Here is a 15,146-nt window from a genome sequence, read left to right as displayed (position 1 = left end):
TAGTAAAGTTTTTTACCAAGGCAGACGTGCCCCAGTCCCTTCTGTGATTCATTTATTGACTCTGTTGGCTCGCAGTCATGTTTTACCAGGAATCTTTCATCAGAAATGGCAAATGCCTCATGAAAAATGTTGCACTGTCCCTTCCTTATGATCTCACTATCACTGAACAGTTTAAATCATATGTTTTTCTTCCCATTTATTCTATTATCTTACAAGGAAAGGATATTAAACTCTACTGCCAAGACTGTTTTGCCTCTGACACTTTTTTGTGCCTGAAATCACAGATAGTAAAGCCCTGGAAAAACTTTTGTGTGTCAACAGTCCTTAAAATAAATACTAAAAATGCCTTACAACCAGACCAATATTAAGCACACCATTGTCTGGGATACTTCGAATTCTTCCTCTCAAGGAATCTCAGTCACCCGCATTAAATGACTCCCAATTGAGACATGAGAACTGGCAGCAGTGTAAATACCCACGGAGCAGTGGCTGGTGCAGCTGACAGCCAGATGGGATTGGAACGGCAGCAAGAGATAACACTGAGTCTGGACAAGCAGCTTAGGCACCACCTGAGCCTTTGGAGAGTGCCCTCATGTTCCTGGAGCTGCAGGTTTTGTGTCTGAGAACAGGCACATCACCAGAGCCTGGCTTTGCCCAAAACTGCCACCTGCCCTTGCCTCCTGCCACAGAGGTGCTGAAGTCCTACAGGAATGGAGTGTCCTGAGACAGACAAGAGATGGATGGACATGGGAACTAGAACAAAACAACACCCCCATGTAAAATATAAAATTTAAAAAAATAAAATAAAAATAATAATAAAAAACAAAAATTAAAAATAAAATGAAATAGAATTAAAATAAAATAAAACAAAATAAATTAAAATAAAATAAAATAAAAATATCCCTACCCAATAAACCACGTGTCCAAAGGAAAATCAGTTGCAGAGGAACACAAATCAGGATAAAGAAGTGTCTGTTATGCACCTGGAGCTACAGTAAAACACAGCTCTGGCAGTGTGCATGTACCCATGCGACATGCACAAAAGCAACCAGGACTATTTCCATTTTGTAATAGCAGTGTTTTTGTGACCACGAGGGTCTGAAGCTGTCACACAAGACCTGAAGAAAAGGTCATAGCTGTCATTCAGAAGCTAATATAGATTGAAAAACAGCTGAGCTCTTGCATATACAAAGCCTTCTGCCTGTGCTGTACCTCACAGCCTTCCTGGTGAGCCAGGGAGTGTTATTCCCATCTGCCAAAAGATAATCTGAGTTTGAATGGCTTGCTGAACGCTGCATGTGAAATTACACTGACTTTGATTCAGCTCAAGCTCCCAGTGCTCCCTCCACAGTTCTCACTGTATATCAGGACCCAGTTTCAAGCTCTTTACCTTCACTTTCTGAATTAGCACTTACCATCTGCATACAAAGGCACTATTGCAGCTAACATGTCAGCAGCTTTCCATAAACATGAAAGCTCTCAGAACAGATGCAGCTCAGTCCTGCAGCACTGCTGCACCATCCGGGTTCTGTGTGCTGTTCTCTGTTCTGCCATGCATCCACAGCATCACCAGGGCACATCATTCAATCTCCTCACAACACCATCTCTTCTGGGTGTGCACCAGAATTCACAATGATGCATGTATAACTTCAGTGAGAAATGATACCCATTAATGCCTGTGAGCTGCTTTGCACGATATGGATGGAAGACACTATGGACATATGAACCACAAAGTTAGTAAGTGGTAAGTATGTATGCGCTCACTAAAACCATCAGCTGCTGATTTGTACTGGATTCCTCTTGCTGCAATAGCAATATGCATGCCCTTTGCTTATGAACGTAAAAAACCCATGGTATGCCTCATCTCTCTGTTAGTTCTTGATATGAGGAGTGTTCACCCTGTGTGAATGCTCCATCCCTGGCAATGTGCAAGGCCAGGCTGGACAGAGCCTTGCGCGACATGGTCGGTGTGAGGCACCCCTGCCTATGGCAGGGGGTTGGAACTGGATGATCTTAAGGTCGTTTCCAACCCAAACCATTCTATGATTCTATGAAGTGGAGTTACACCAGACCTGGAGACTGCACAGCCTCTGCCATAATTGAAGTGGTTTTGTGCTTCATTGTAGCTGGTGGTGGGGAGCTGCTACCTGCTCTTGGCTCCCTACTGATTTTACACCATCCAGTGTCTGTGTCAGTCTGATACACAAAGTAGTTTTTCCATCTGACCATATGAAACACATTAAAGCGATCTCCCACATTTTTGCAATTAGGCTCTGAAAAATAAAGTGACAAGACTCAACATCTGCTTTGAAAAGCCCTGGTTTAGGCCAACAAAAACGATTTTTCACAAACCTGTGGGGAAAATGCAGTTTTTAAAGAGATTTTTTTCCCAGTACCCAGGAGCTGCAGGACCCAGAATAGAAGGATGCCTTTCAAAGCAGAGATTTATCATGGAAATTCTGACAACCATCAACGTGAGCAATGCTGCCAGGCACCACTCTCAATCCACAGCATCTTTCAAACTTGTTGGGGGTTTTTAGAAACGGCTAAAAATAAATGCAGAAATGCATCAATATTCACACACACACACACACACACACACATACATATATAGGTATTATTGTTCAGAAACATCCTGCCAGCAGTGTAAACACAGAGGACTCCTGAAAACAGCTAACACCCAGCTGAGCAGCCTTTCCTAACCACACAAGCAGCACATTCAGAGCTCTCCTTGATTTCTCCCAATCTGCAAGCCATAATTATCTGGGATCCTGATTCCCTGTCATGACAAGGCCTGAGGACTTCCAAGTGTCTTGATCTCCTTCACCCGATATATTCACACAATTCCACCCTCCTGACCTCCCACGGATTATTGCCCTTCTGAAAATAACACACATGGAACAGCTGGTGGGGCCAGAAATGTCTTGAATGTAAATAGCATGGGTCCCTGAGATGAGATTGATGTCCTCTCCTCCAGCTCCCCACCACTTGATCTGACCCCTGTCCTCATTTAAAAAAAAGAGTATATAGTGAAGGGGAAACGGATCAGGGAACCATGGACAGCCAGGAGGACTCAAACAGCAAGCCTGGATTGAAGGCGTGCTGAAACCATCAGGTCCACCACCTGCATGGAAGGCAAAGAAAACTAGAAGCAGTCTTGGAGTCTCAAAATTTATCCTAAGCCTGTAGCAAAATAAAAAGATAACATTCTACCCCGAATTCCAGTTATGTCTCCCCAGAAGATGACTGAGGTAACAGGTTGTATTGCATACATAAATTCTACTGCTTGGTCACTTCTGTGTGAGTGAAAGCATAATGGAACAACTTTACTAGGAACCCACTGTAAGACTCAACCCACTGTAAGACCTTTCTCCCCTGGCTACTTATGTAAAAATGTAACCAGAATTTACACTTGCACCATCTCTTTAATATGATACCCCAAACCAATTGGTGTAATGTATATTCACAAAAAGCAAAGGAGCTGGTAAAGACTGAAGCTGCTGAATGGCTAAATGCTGCCAGAAGGGAGCACATCTGCCACCACATCCACGAGCCAAGCCCAAGGATGCAGCATCTCAGGAACGCTGAAAGACTGGCAGCTCTGCTGGCAGCATTCAGACATGGAGAGTCTACCTGACATGGCTTGGAAACAGCTTATCCAGCTTGTTTCTGTGGGCTCCTACTTATGTCAGCCTTCATTTGTGCAGGAAAAGCACTTTTTCAAAGTTGAAGAGAAAACTGGCCTGCTGTTATCTCAGAGAGGCGCATAATTGAGTCGGCAGGATGCCACAGACTACCAAACGCAGCAGATGGCTGTAGGCATCATCCAGTTTAGGATGACAAAGTTTGCACAAAAGAGAAACAGAAGGCAAGGAGCGCATCTTCTGCGTTGGGTTACGGGGCAGGGGATGAACCTGCACACAATCGCCCAGCACACGGCCAGCTCCCAGGACTCCTGCTGCCACTTCGACAATGACCAAATGAGCAAGTCTGTAATTGAAAAGGAAAAGAGGGACAATCATGCAGTACCAGGCAAAAGGGACACGAAACAACTGTTTCATGTACTGCTTCTAAAATCCATAGAAGAAAACCTCACTACACCAACCCTACATGCCATGATTCGGACATCCAGGACTGTCCCATATAACCTGCAGAAATAAAAGTATGACCTGCAGGTCTCGACACACACCATTTTTCACTGCTGAAAGGTAAACAGCTGATGTGAAAACATGCAAAAAAGGAGATGAAATGAATAGATCTATACAATGTCCCGTGAATGGTGCCTCATGGGGAGGGCTCTGCATGACATTTGGGAGTTTATTTTTTGCCAATTCCACCCCAAAGGATCACAGAAATTAGGAGTGGAAACATTCCTTCCATTTCCCCAGGCGCCTTGCTCACAAAGCAGCTGGCTCCTAGGTTCACGACAACAGACAGACTGGATAGACAAGAGTGCTACAGTTCCACAAGAAGCAATATAGCACACTGGAACAATTTATAAATACACTTCTGCTCTTTGTGAATGCAATACAGCTTATGTGCCCAGACTGACTAGTTTATAATAGCCACTGTGGTCACCGATCCTTGCAGGACACAAAAACGTCATCGTTAACTCTACAGCTGGGAATGATGAAAGCAGTCTTGTGATTCTGAACACAAGTACTGCTGTATTCTTGCCCATGATCCAAGAGCAGGGACCAGCTACAACACCTGAGATTTCAGCAGCCATAGTCACATCAAGGCACAAGAGTGAAGGCACCTTAATTGTACTCAGTCACGGGAACACCTTAGGATGGAAGGGGTATTTGGAAGGGTAGGAAAACAAGTAAGCAAGCAAAGTACCTGGCCATTAAGACATGTTCCAAAGAAGCCAAGGTAATGGAAGTCTATTTTCTGATCCCCACCATTCAAGGGGAAAAACCGCCACCTACCTAAGCGGTTTCCAAATGCTATTTGTGTCTCTACTACACGAACATTTCACAGTGCAGCTCTGATTCACACCACAAGGAGTTACAGTACTCAGGGAGAAAGTGTTCGCCTAATCCAAGAAACAATAAAACACTGAAACTCATCAGGCTAAATTGTTTCACTGGTGGGTACATTTTAAACACTACTTAATTTCAATCCATGTTGTGGAACAAAAATCTGAACATGATAGCTGGTTGTTTAGCTATTCCATGTATCAGCCCCCCCAGTGACTGCATGGCTTGGTCAGACTACAAAACTCACTATAACTCAATTTCCTCTCCAAGAAAATGAGGATGTAAATGCAAACTTATCATACAGGAGCATCCTGAGGTGTGATACATGCATGAAGCACTATAAAAGGGCAACTGATAGCAACAGCAATATTTTGGAGATAGTAAGCATTGTAATTGGTTACATTCCAGCCAGGAGGAAATGTGTACCCTGCTTTTAGAGTGGAACTTTTCCTGAAACTTGCTTGTTTGAGAGAGTTCATCAGCTTCCCTCAGTGGAACAAAACTCACCCACAGTGCCACTGGATTGGCCTTCTGCTCCTCATCTGGTCACAGAAAGCAACAGCAGGGTAAAAATAACAGGTCCTTTGGAAAGCTTTCTGCAAAGATGATACATCTTGGAATAAACGTCTACACAGCTGGACAAAGGGAAAAAGGGTCAGCACCATTTGCTAAAACACTGACAGCCACTCCTATTCTGGAGAATGCTATTCTCCTCTAGAGGCCCCCACCTGCTGTGGCACAAGGTATTCCAAAAACATCTCAACAGTGAGGCTGTTGGCAGCAGCCACATCCCCCAGGGGGGACCCTGCGGTCACAGGAACTGGGCTTCTCTTCCAGGGTAACATTTGAATGAAATTCAAATAAACTCACTGTGAGCCTCTTTCCTTGTCCCGCCTCTGCTTGTTTCTTTCACATCACCTCTCACTCTTTTCCTCCTTCCCTTAACTACATTTTCCTACTCTCTCTCCCCCTTAGTATCCTTGCCTTCTTGCCCTCCCACAACACAAGATTCAGGCTTAATTTCTCCATTTGTTATTTTCTTGGCTTCTGAAACATTTTCTTGTCCCTCTCTCTTTGCTCTTGTCATGCCTTTGTGCTTCACATGCTCTAAGCTCAGAAAACTGAGGTAACCCTTTCAGAACAGCACTGCTCTGAGAGACACGAGATCACCAGGTCCGCTCATTCGCACATCCTGGTGGCCATGCCAACTTCTCACAAACTGCAATTCCCCCTGTGGCTTTTGTGCAGGTCACCATCCTGTCCTTCCTATTGCTCTTCACCCTGGTCCTGCTCCCTGTATATACCAGCTGGTTGTGACACCCTGGTGCCTCCAGCCACCACCGCTCCAATCGGAAGTCCTGTGAGCTGCGCTTGAACCAATGCTGGGTCATGTTCCCAGGAGACAGATAACACCATCCTCAGAAGTGACACTGACTGAACTTGGTTGCTACCCCCAGGTCTTCCTGCCAACACAAGGCAAATTACTCAGCTGTCTTTGCCACAGATTTCTGTCTCTAACACGGCATTTGTACTGCAGAATGGTTTGGGGACACTTGCCTGTAAAGCTGACAAGTACCGAGCCGTGCTGGTGACACAGGGTATGAGTTTCTAGCTGGTCCCCCTAGAAGCAGGAGATCGCGGGTTGCAGGCATGTGCAGCCATCCTGCACCGAGCTTCCTTCCCAACTGAGCTATCGGCTTGGCTGATAGTGGAGCTGATGCCACGTGTACCCACACAAGGCTGCTCTCTTCTTCAGGGGGCAACCTCACGGGGAACAAATCTTTGCCTTTCTTTCCAGGTTTAATTGGTAACGGTGCAGCTGGGAACCAGGGAGATGTAAATGGGATAGGAGAGCATGCCCTGCCGTTGGTAACAGCCCAAAATCACAGCGGCAGGAAGTCTACAGGTTCAACAAAGCACGGAGCTTTCTCCTTCCTCTCAGGCTCTTTCGTCGCACCAAAATCGAGCCACTTTTAAGCACAACCGGGCCCTCTTCCTCCGCGAACGATTCCCAACTCCCGTGGCCTCCAGAGGGAGAGCGGGAAGGAGAAAAAGCCAACCCAGAAGGGTTTCTGCCTCCGCGACAGCCGCAGGGGCTTTCCCGCCACGGGAAAAGAACTAATACCGACCGAGAGAACAGCCTGCAGGTGCCCCCCCGGGGCGCCACCGCTATTGCCTCAGACCCCCCCCGGCCCCGACCCGGCGCCTGCAGTCGGCAGCATCCCGCTGAGCCCGCCCCCCGCGGCGCAGTGCTTGCTGGGAGCTGTAGTCCGCTGACGCACCCTCGCCACCATCCCTAACCAGCTGGAGACTCCGCTTCCCGTCGGCCCCCACGACGAGGGCCGGCGCAGCGCGGTGCCGGCAGTGGCAGCGCCGCCGCCATGGGCTGCAGGACACGGCTGTGTCTCTTGGGCGGCCTGGCCCTATGGGCGCACCGGAGGCGGGCAGCGGCAGCTGCAGACCCGGAGCGGCGGGACCCGGAGCTGGAGCTGAAACTGGTGCAGGTGGTGTTCCGGCACGGGGCGCGCACTCCTCTGCGGCCCCTCCCGGGGGCAGCGCCGGTGAGGAGCGGGGCGGGGGCCGGGGCCGGGGCCGGGGCCGGGGTCGGGTGTGCCCGCTGGTGAGCGGCTGCCTTGCCTCCATCAGCCCTCTAAATGTTTTTTTTTGTTTTCCCCATTCCAAGGTACTACCGAGAGTAAATCTGAGAGAAACGCGGGGATTTGAGAGTTCGAAGGGGAAGGGATAGGGCGGTCCCGCTGCTGTCGGCAGGACGGCTGGTGGAGGAGCCCTCGGAGGAAGGACATGGGGATGGGCGTCCCGGGCCGCAGCCACGGCTCCCCTCACTGCTCCCCCTTAACGCTAAGCCATTCCTATGCGTTGGTGCTCTCAGCTAGCGTGCGCCGACATGCCCTGGTGTCACTGCGGCTGACCCTCCCCGCACACGGGGCAGCCATGTGAGCCGGTATACGGTAGCTCAGGTGCTGTGCTAAAGCAGCGTTTCGGTGTCTAACTAACAGCAGCAGTAGCGATTTCCTACAGCTCCTTCTCCTGTAAGGGGAGGGAAACCGGTGTGGCATCTCTCGCACTTCATCTGTGGACCATACACAGCAGAGCACAGCTACGATGCAGCACTGCTGTCTCTCTTGTGTGTGCTGTACAAAGATAGCTCCTTGCCTCATGCTGTGGTAGTGGCAAGGCAGCACAAAATTGTGCAGCCTTGGTTTAATGCTCTTGAAAGTCCAACAAACTGAAGCACTGTGTGGTGGGTTGGTTTGAAACAGGTGGAATGGCATCCCACACTTTTACATGTGCCTGCTCAGACTAAGTTTGATTATATGGTGACTGACCTACATGGAGGGCCTCAACCTCCCTCACCCTATGAGGAACATTACCGAAAGATCACATTTAAGGTAAGGCTGTATTTCATGGTGGTTTCATGTTCTCTCTGTAGATGGTTTATTTCCATATTCCACTGGAGACCTTTCCTTTTCTTTGCACTTAGGGTGGTGCAATTGCAGGGCAGCTGACAACAGTAGGGATGCAGCAGATGTTTGCCTTGGGTGAAAGGCTGAGGAGAAGTTATGTGGAAGAAGCCAGATTTCTCTCACCAATGTTTAAGCCTGCTGAAGTCTTGTGAGTCTCTCAGTTCCCTCCTGGACCTTCCCTTGCTTCCTCCTTCCTAACATTTAGTCCTGTGCTAGGAAGTCTTTATGAGCAGCAAACCCTTCTCCACCTTACAGCAGACTGGCTGGCCCTTTCATCTTGCACAGCCTGCTGAGCCAGGTACTAGAACTCACTGTGAACACAAAACATCTGATGCCCCAGCAGTCCTGAGAGCAATGCCAGGGACAAATTCATCTCACCTACCTTTAGCCATTGACTGTGGTATTACGACCTTTATGGGGAGTGATGAGGAGCAGGTGTTTCTGGAGCACAGTTTAACTTGCTGTAGATGTAGATGAAATAGCTAAAGTTCAGGGAGATGAATCACATCCCTGCTGCTCACATCAGTAATGCTGGGAAAGAATGGTTTAGGATGAGATAAAAATTACACCAGAGAAGTGCCAATTTATCTCCACTGTCTCTGAAGGGAAGTTAAAGGACAGAACCCTCAGTTCCAGCAAGCCCTTCCCAGCTGCAGCATGAAGGAGAAAGTGCTGCCTCACAGACTGCTTTCTCTCTTTCAGCATCCGTTCCACTAATATTTTCCGGAATCTGGAGTCCACACGGTGCCTGCTAGCTGGGTTGTACCAACAGCAGAAAGAAGGTTGGGGATACTTCTGACCAGTGCCTTCCCTTTCTCGAGTCGTCCCTAGATGTAGATACCTCATATCCCACCTCTTTCTGCCTCACGGTTGTTACTTCTTCCCTGGTTCTTTGCGCCTGGCCCTCTTCCCCGTAGTCTCCTGGTCCTGTGTGTTCTTTATCAACTTGTCACTTGCTCCCTCTCTTTGTGTAGCTTTCTGCTGGTGCTCAGCTTGGATCTGTTGCCATGAATGCTGCAGTTTCAGACCTACCGAGGAGGTTAGCATTATCCCACTTCAGAATCAAGAGGCCAAAAAGGTCTAGGTCCAGTGTTCAGATGCACATCTGAAAAGGTTTCTCAGAGAAACTCAAGTATCTCAGTCACGATCCTTTACAAGTTTGGTATCTGGAGTAACTCTCAACTGTATCCTACAGTTGACAATTACATGTATGTCCTACAAATACACTCTGGGTTTTGAAGATCTCATCACTGCTCCCTCCCTGTTCAGTTCTAGGATCAAACAGAAGTGACTTACCAGAGCTCCTTACGCCTCATGACACAGAAACTGATTTTGGCACATGCAAACAATAGAGAAAATGAACACACAAGTAGAAAACTTTATAAGGTGCACAGCAGACACCCCTATGGAATTAAATGCTGTATGCACAAAACAAGTACAGTGGCTTGTGCTGCAAGTGATAGATAGCTCAGGGGGAATTGCTAGTTGACAACAATGGACTTGAGCACAAAGACTGTGAGAACGATTAAAACAGTCTAAATATACAAGATGCAGTAGTGATGTGAAACTCCCTTCTTGGTCCACAGGATCCGTTGTCATTGTCACTGACGAAGCAAGCTCTGAAATCCTCTATCCCAATTACCGCAGCTGCCAGCGCCTGAAATGCTTGAGCAGGTAATTGCCAGCCATACTCCCTGTATGAGTTTACTGCTGCTCCATAGCAGCAGTAATTTAAAACAGCACATTTTCTTCCCATTTCCCAATGTCTTCCCCTGCCACTTACTGCTATTTGGGAATGGTTAGCTAGTTGTATAAAATACTTAGTGAGCGGAGTCATATACCAAGCAGTGACACCAGAAGGAAAAAAATACGGACGTTTTAACCAATTTAATTTAGTCTGTGTCTAGCAAACACTCATTACTAGCTAATGTACAGCTATTCTGTGGCATTGCTGCAGGGCAGAATTAATGTCATCTACTTCCCTTAACAAGCCTTTCAAGCGTGAACATATTGGGCCTCCTTTTTTTATGCACAGTTTCAGATTTGAGGGTTATTACAACATTCCCGTCACATTTATACCTCAAAGAAACTGAAATATACTCAGCCTTGACACATTTAACAAAGACTAATGAAGTAAAATAAGGAACATCCCACATAGAAGGAAAAACTTGCAGAGCCAAGTACTCCAAATGTCTGTGCTAGGTTGGGCACACGGTGGAAACTGAACAACAGAGGCAGTTTGGTTGGATTATACATTAGCATATTTTTGTTCAAAACCTCAAGAGTTGTCAGAATTCACTCACAAAAGCTCATTATATAATCCTTTGCCTGCAGAGTCAAGCGTTGCTCTTTAAAGTGCAGAGGTGACAGCCCACAGAAGGAGTACATTCAGCCTCCTCTAGTAACATCAACTGACCAGCAAGGGAGTAAACTGCAAGCTCTTCTGCTCCCTCCTCTTCAGACCACCAAGAACATTTTGTGACCATGCCAGGGTGGATTTAAGCTGCAGTAAGAAGCACTGTCCCAGCTTATAGGCTGCCTATGCCAGAACCTGCAGCATATTTGATTTCAGACAGAGATGTTCCTAAAAAAAAAAAAAAAACCAAAACACCCAACCCCCCCCCCCAAAAAAAGGCAAATGAACTTTTTACACCTCCTTCCCCACACATCAGAGTCAGAAAAAACAAAGCCTCTGCAACAGATTTGAAGGACATGGCCAGCATTCATATTCTGAGCTAAACTATTAAAAATAGAATTTAAAACAATGTAAAGAAGCAAATGGCTTCTAATAGCGAGAGGTAAATTTAAGCTACAAGTATCTAGGTGTTTCCCTTTTCCCACACCATACAGTAATCAGTTCAAAGCTCCTACCCTTTCTTCTTTCATGAGGCAGTTCAAGGCTACTCCCTGAAGACACAGACTTACACAGTTCCAGTATGACCAGATCTGTTAACTGATAAACAGCCCTTGCTCATGGGAACTGCTTCTGAGGTCTTCACAGCTCATTTTTTAACCCCACCTGTGAGAGCAGACAGGTTCCATCCCTGACATCTAGACAATGTGTCTCCTCTGCAACTTCAAATTCCCAACATCAGGAATCCCTCAGTATCCTATGGTACTTTTCTTCTGTCCCTCACTGATGCAAGACAACTCCACTGGGCTGGGATCACAAAAAAGAATACAAAAGATAAAGTCTGATGTGTGAAATGTTTTTGTTTTCTTACTTTGCTGACAGGCATAAGCTGAAGGATGCTCTGCAACAGCCAGGTATCTCTGATGACTTGAAAACAATTAAGGAGAAGATGGGTATTGACAGCGATACATTTGTGGATTTTTTTCTCCTCCTTGATAACATTCTTGCTGAGCAGGTGAGTTGGGCATTCTGTCACAGAAAGAAACATCTGTTTATCAGGTACAAGAAACCATGGAGTGCCAACACCCACTGATACCAGTGGTACCCTGGTACCTTTCTACACAATCCAGAAAGTTAACAGAAATAACATGGCCCTTTTAAAAGCAAGATGGGGAGTCAGCCTTGCTCTAGGATGGATGAAGACTCATCTCGAGTATTTATGTTCTTACACTGAAATCCACTATCTCTTTCAAGTATAAAACTAAAAGAACAGTTGGGCCTTGCTTAACAAAATGTTTTCCTTTTGTTTTATTTGTTTTTTTTTTGCAGTCAGCACCTAACAGTCATCTTAATAGTGGCTCCAGCATACTACCCGTGAGCCAGATTGCTTCCACTACTGGAAAGGGGCTGGGCATGTTTGTATCCCCCTTAGTACCTCCTTTTTTTTCTTGGAGCTAATGGTAATTGGTCTGGCTGTCGGTTGAATAGCTCAAGGCATTAATGTATTCTTAAGAACAAGCATCCATCCTCTTGGTACACAGAGCAAGTCTGTGTGTTTAAAACCATCCTAGAACTCCACATGGATACCATAGCACAGTACTGTAGTACAGGTGCCGTGACATGAACAGCTGTTTTCTGTAGGCAGTCTTCCATGTGTCTTTAGGCTAGGCTTAGAAAGGGTCAAGCCCTATTGTTATGCTGCAACTTCTCCTTCCAGGTACATAATTTGCCAAGCTGCCCTGTGCTGAAGAACTTCCAGCAGACAGTTGAGCGTCGATCTGTCGAGTCGCTGCTTTTCCTTCTGGAAGATGGTTCAAGGTGATTGCCTGTATCCAGCCTTAGGGGTTGTCTTAGGCTTACCCAGGGTGGATGAGCCACACCAGTTTATTTTGGCAGATGGAAGTCCCTTCTGATCTGCTGCATTCCCCCAGCAGGGGCTACCATCCCCTCATGAGGTTTGTACTTCAGCCATTGCAGTATAAATTCCAGTGCCTCAGGTCAAGAGTATGAGCTAGGAAAGAGTGGGTCCATGCTAAGGAGGCCGAGACGTGGGATTACGTCCCGTCTTGCTGACAGTTGTTCAGAGTAGTCTCCAAGGAACAGCAATAAGCCATGGGATAGGCAGTGAATGCTCAGTTGCCATGTTGTTATGTGAACCTGTGTGAAAAGCAGAAAAGAGTAGGAGATGCTTCCAGCCTGAGCACTGAGGCTGCACAGAGAAGGCTGTCCTTGCAGATCTACAAGTACACTATAAATTCCAGCCTAGGAAGTTCATCCCAGAGGTGGGACCTGCACAGCTAGGCTGAGAAGTGTTGGTGCTAGTGGAAAAGATGATGCCAGGCCCTGCACACATGTAACTGCTTGTAAAAGAATCTGCTGCTACCTGCAGTTAATTACCTACTCCACGGCTGTTTGTAAAGGTGGCTAAGTTACCAGCTGTTTGCACATTCATTTGCAGCTGCTCTATTAACCAGCTCGTCTCAGGTGGTGGCACAGGACTTGCCTTTTCTGTTAGGGCAGTTGTCCTTAGACTCTTCTTTAACTTGTATTGGAGATCTTGGGTACTGAGAGACTGATTTCACCCACTCCTACAACACCCGGGAAAGCCATGGTCTCACTCGCCCCCCCCATTTCCACTGATGTGTTCACTAGGTAGAGGGTGTTTATTCACACCAGAAGTTATTTAAAGGTCTCCTTTTTGTTCAATACTGGGATAAAAACTTCTAAACATAGCTGCCACCTTCTTGAATCCCACCCCTCCCCACCAGAGACCCAAACCACTTCAGTTACTGTGCTGCAGTTAAGTACAGTCAGCATAGCTGAAAACCATGCATCCAAAAAACACACCTAAGGAAACAGCATAGAGCACATTAAGGAGTTTCTGTATTTCTCTTTGCATGGGCCACACCTGAGGAGATAGTTTGTTAAAACATCTCCCCTCCCAATCTGCAAACACATTAGAATCACTGTGGTGACTATGCAACTGCTGAAACAAAAAGTAAACACAAGAATTGTATTTAATAGTTCTTAACTATACTCAATACACTATCAATTTGTAAGAGAAAAGAAAGTTCCCAAGTGTTGGTTTAATTTAATTTGAAAGTTTAAAAACCAGTAGATTTATTTCTGCTTCTTTCATAGAGAAGTTCTTCAGATGAGTGTTGGTCTCCTTTTCTATACCTTAAGGAAGAACATTACAGAAGCAGTAGATCCCTCATCTCCAGCTGAAAAGGCCAGGTACAAAGCAGTTCTCTTCGTGTAATTGTTAGAAATTCTCACTTTCTGTCAGTGTGAAAAGCTGGTTCAGAAAGATGTTGAATGTGTGCGGTAAAGAGAATGAATGCTTATCTGCTAGCAAAAGCCTGAGTGCTACTGGCTATCCATGGAGGAACAGAGCCAACATTTTAGGTTTGGTTTGTTCTTTTTACCAGAAAGCTCATTCTCTATGCTTCTCATGACACTACGCTTATTCCTCTCATGGTGGCACTGGGCACCTTTGATGGCAAGTGGCCACCTTATGCTGCAGATGTGACGCTGGAACTGTATCAGCATCAGCAGTCCAAAGAGTGGTTTGTTCGCATGTCTTACCATGGAAAGGTAAGATCCCAGGGGGAGTCCCTCACACAAATCTTGGGTTTCTGGTTTTGCCATGTAAAGCTGTGGAACAAGACTTGTTCTGGGCATGCCATCCAGCCAGATAACAGAGTAGGACACCTACAGCACATCCATGGTAGCCAAGATGTCTTTTCTGTTGAGCTGGCTGTTAACCAAGGGAGTTTAGGCAAAGACTTTGAACCTCTCCATGTCTTTGCCATTCGCCTGCCACAGAATTTATCAGTATCAGCAAAAAAGGGCTTTGGCAGTGCACAAGATAGGTGATTTTGTCTCTTTGCCTTTGCAGGAGCAAGTGATGAAAGGATGCAGAGCGGGTCTCTGCCCACTCCAAGAATTCCTACAAGTTCTTTCACAGTACTCAGTCAGTCCAGAGGAGTACAATAGCCTGTGCTCCCAAACGGAGGGGAATCAGCAAGCCGACTCATGATTAAGTGGGCTTAAATTAAAAATAGTTTATTGCTACAATCTTTGCCTATTTTTTTTTCCATATTCCTGCCAGCCTTCCCTAGTCTAAAGGTGTTTTAGATGAAGGGACTTTTCCCTACCAGACACAGGGTGACACAGTGTCACTTTTCACTGTCAGCAACAAGATGAAAGAAGCCACATTAACAGAATGGCTTGAGCTCACTTCTGAGGTAGCCACACAAAAGCACAGAGAGGCTGAAAACAGCAAGGGAGAAAAAAGACTTTCTCAAATTGCCCTGCTGCTTC

General features: G+C 46.3%; 1 protein-coding gene across 3 annotated transcripts; it reads left to right on the top strand.

The window, feature by feature from the left end:
* The first annotated feature begins 7,348 nt into the window (after window positions 1–7,348).
* ACP6 (acid phosphatase 6, lysophosphatidic) lies at window positions 7,349–14,900 on the top strand. Of its 3 annotated transcripts, XM_061344386.1 has the most exons (10): window positions 7,349–7,543; window positions 8,264–8,392; window positions 8,485–8,615; window positions 9,170–9,249; window positions 10,054–10,141; window positions 11,703–11,835; window positions 12,538–12,638; window positions 13,962–14,057; window positions 14,252–14,417; window positions 14,722–14,900. In XM_061344386.1, exons 1-10 carry the CDS (start codon window positions 7,364–7,366, stop codon window positions 14,860–14,862), a joined length of 1,245 nt encoding a protein of 414 aa, XP_061200370.1. In that variant the 5' UTR covers window positions 7,349–7,363; the 3' UTR covers window positions 14,863–14,900. The 3 variants fall into 3 exon arrangements, with proteins under 3 accessions (XP_061200370.1, XP_061200372.1, XP_061200371.1); XM_061344387.1 differs by lacking the exons at window positions 7,349–7,543; window positions 8,264–8,392 and adding an exon at window positions 9,442–9,506 and having other exon boundaries at window positions 8,557–8,615; XM_061344388.1 differs by lacking the exons at window positions 7,349–7,543; window positions 8,264–8,392; window positions 9,170–9,249 and having other exon boundaries at window positions 8,483–8,615.
* The last annotated feature ends 246 nt before the right edge of the window (window positions 14,901–15,146 follow it).

The sequence above is a fragment of the Neopsephotus bourkii genome, unplaced genomic scaffold, assembly GCF_033783945.1.
Source record: "Neopsephotus bourkii isolate Nb327-2 ecotype Australia unplaced genomic scaffold, CSIRO-AGI_Nbou_v1 NB_214, whole genome shotgun sequence".
NCBI classification, from domain to species: domain Eukaryota; kingdom Metazoa; phylum Chordata; class Aves; order Psittaciformes; family Psittacidae; genus Neopsephotus; species Neopsephotus bourkii.
This window is presented reverse-complemented; position numbering and strand designations above follow the sequence as displayed.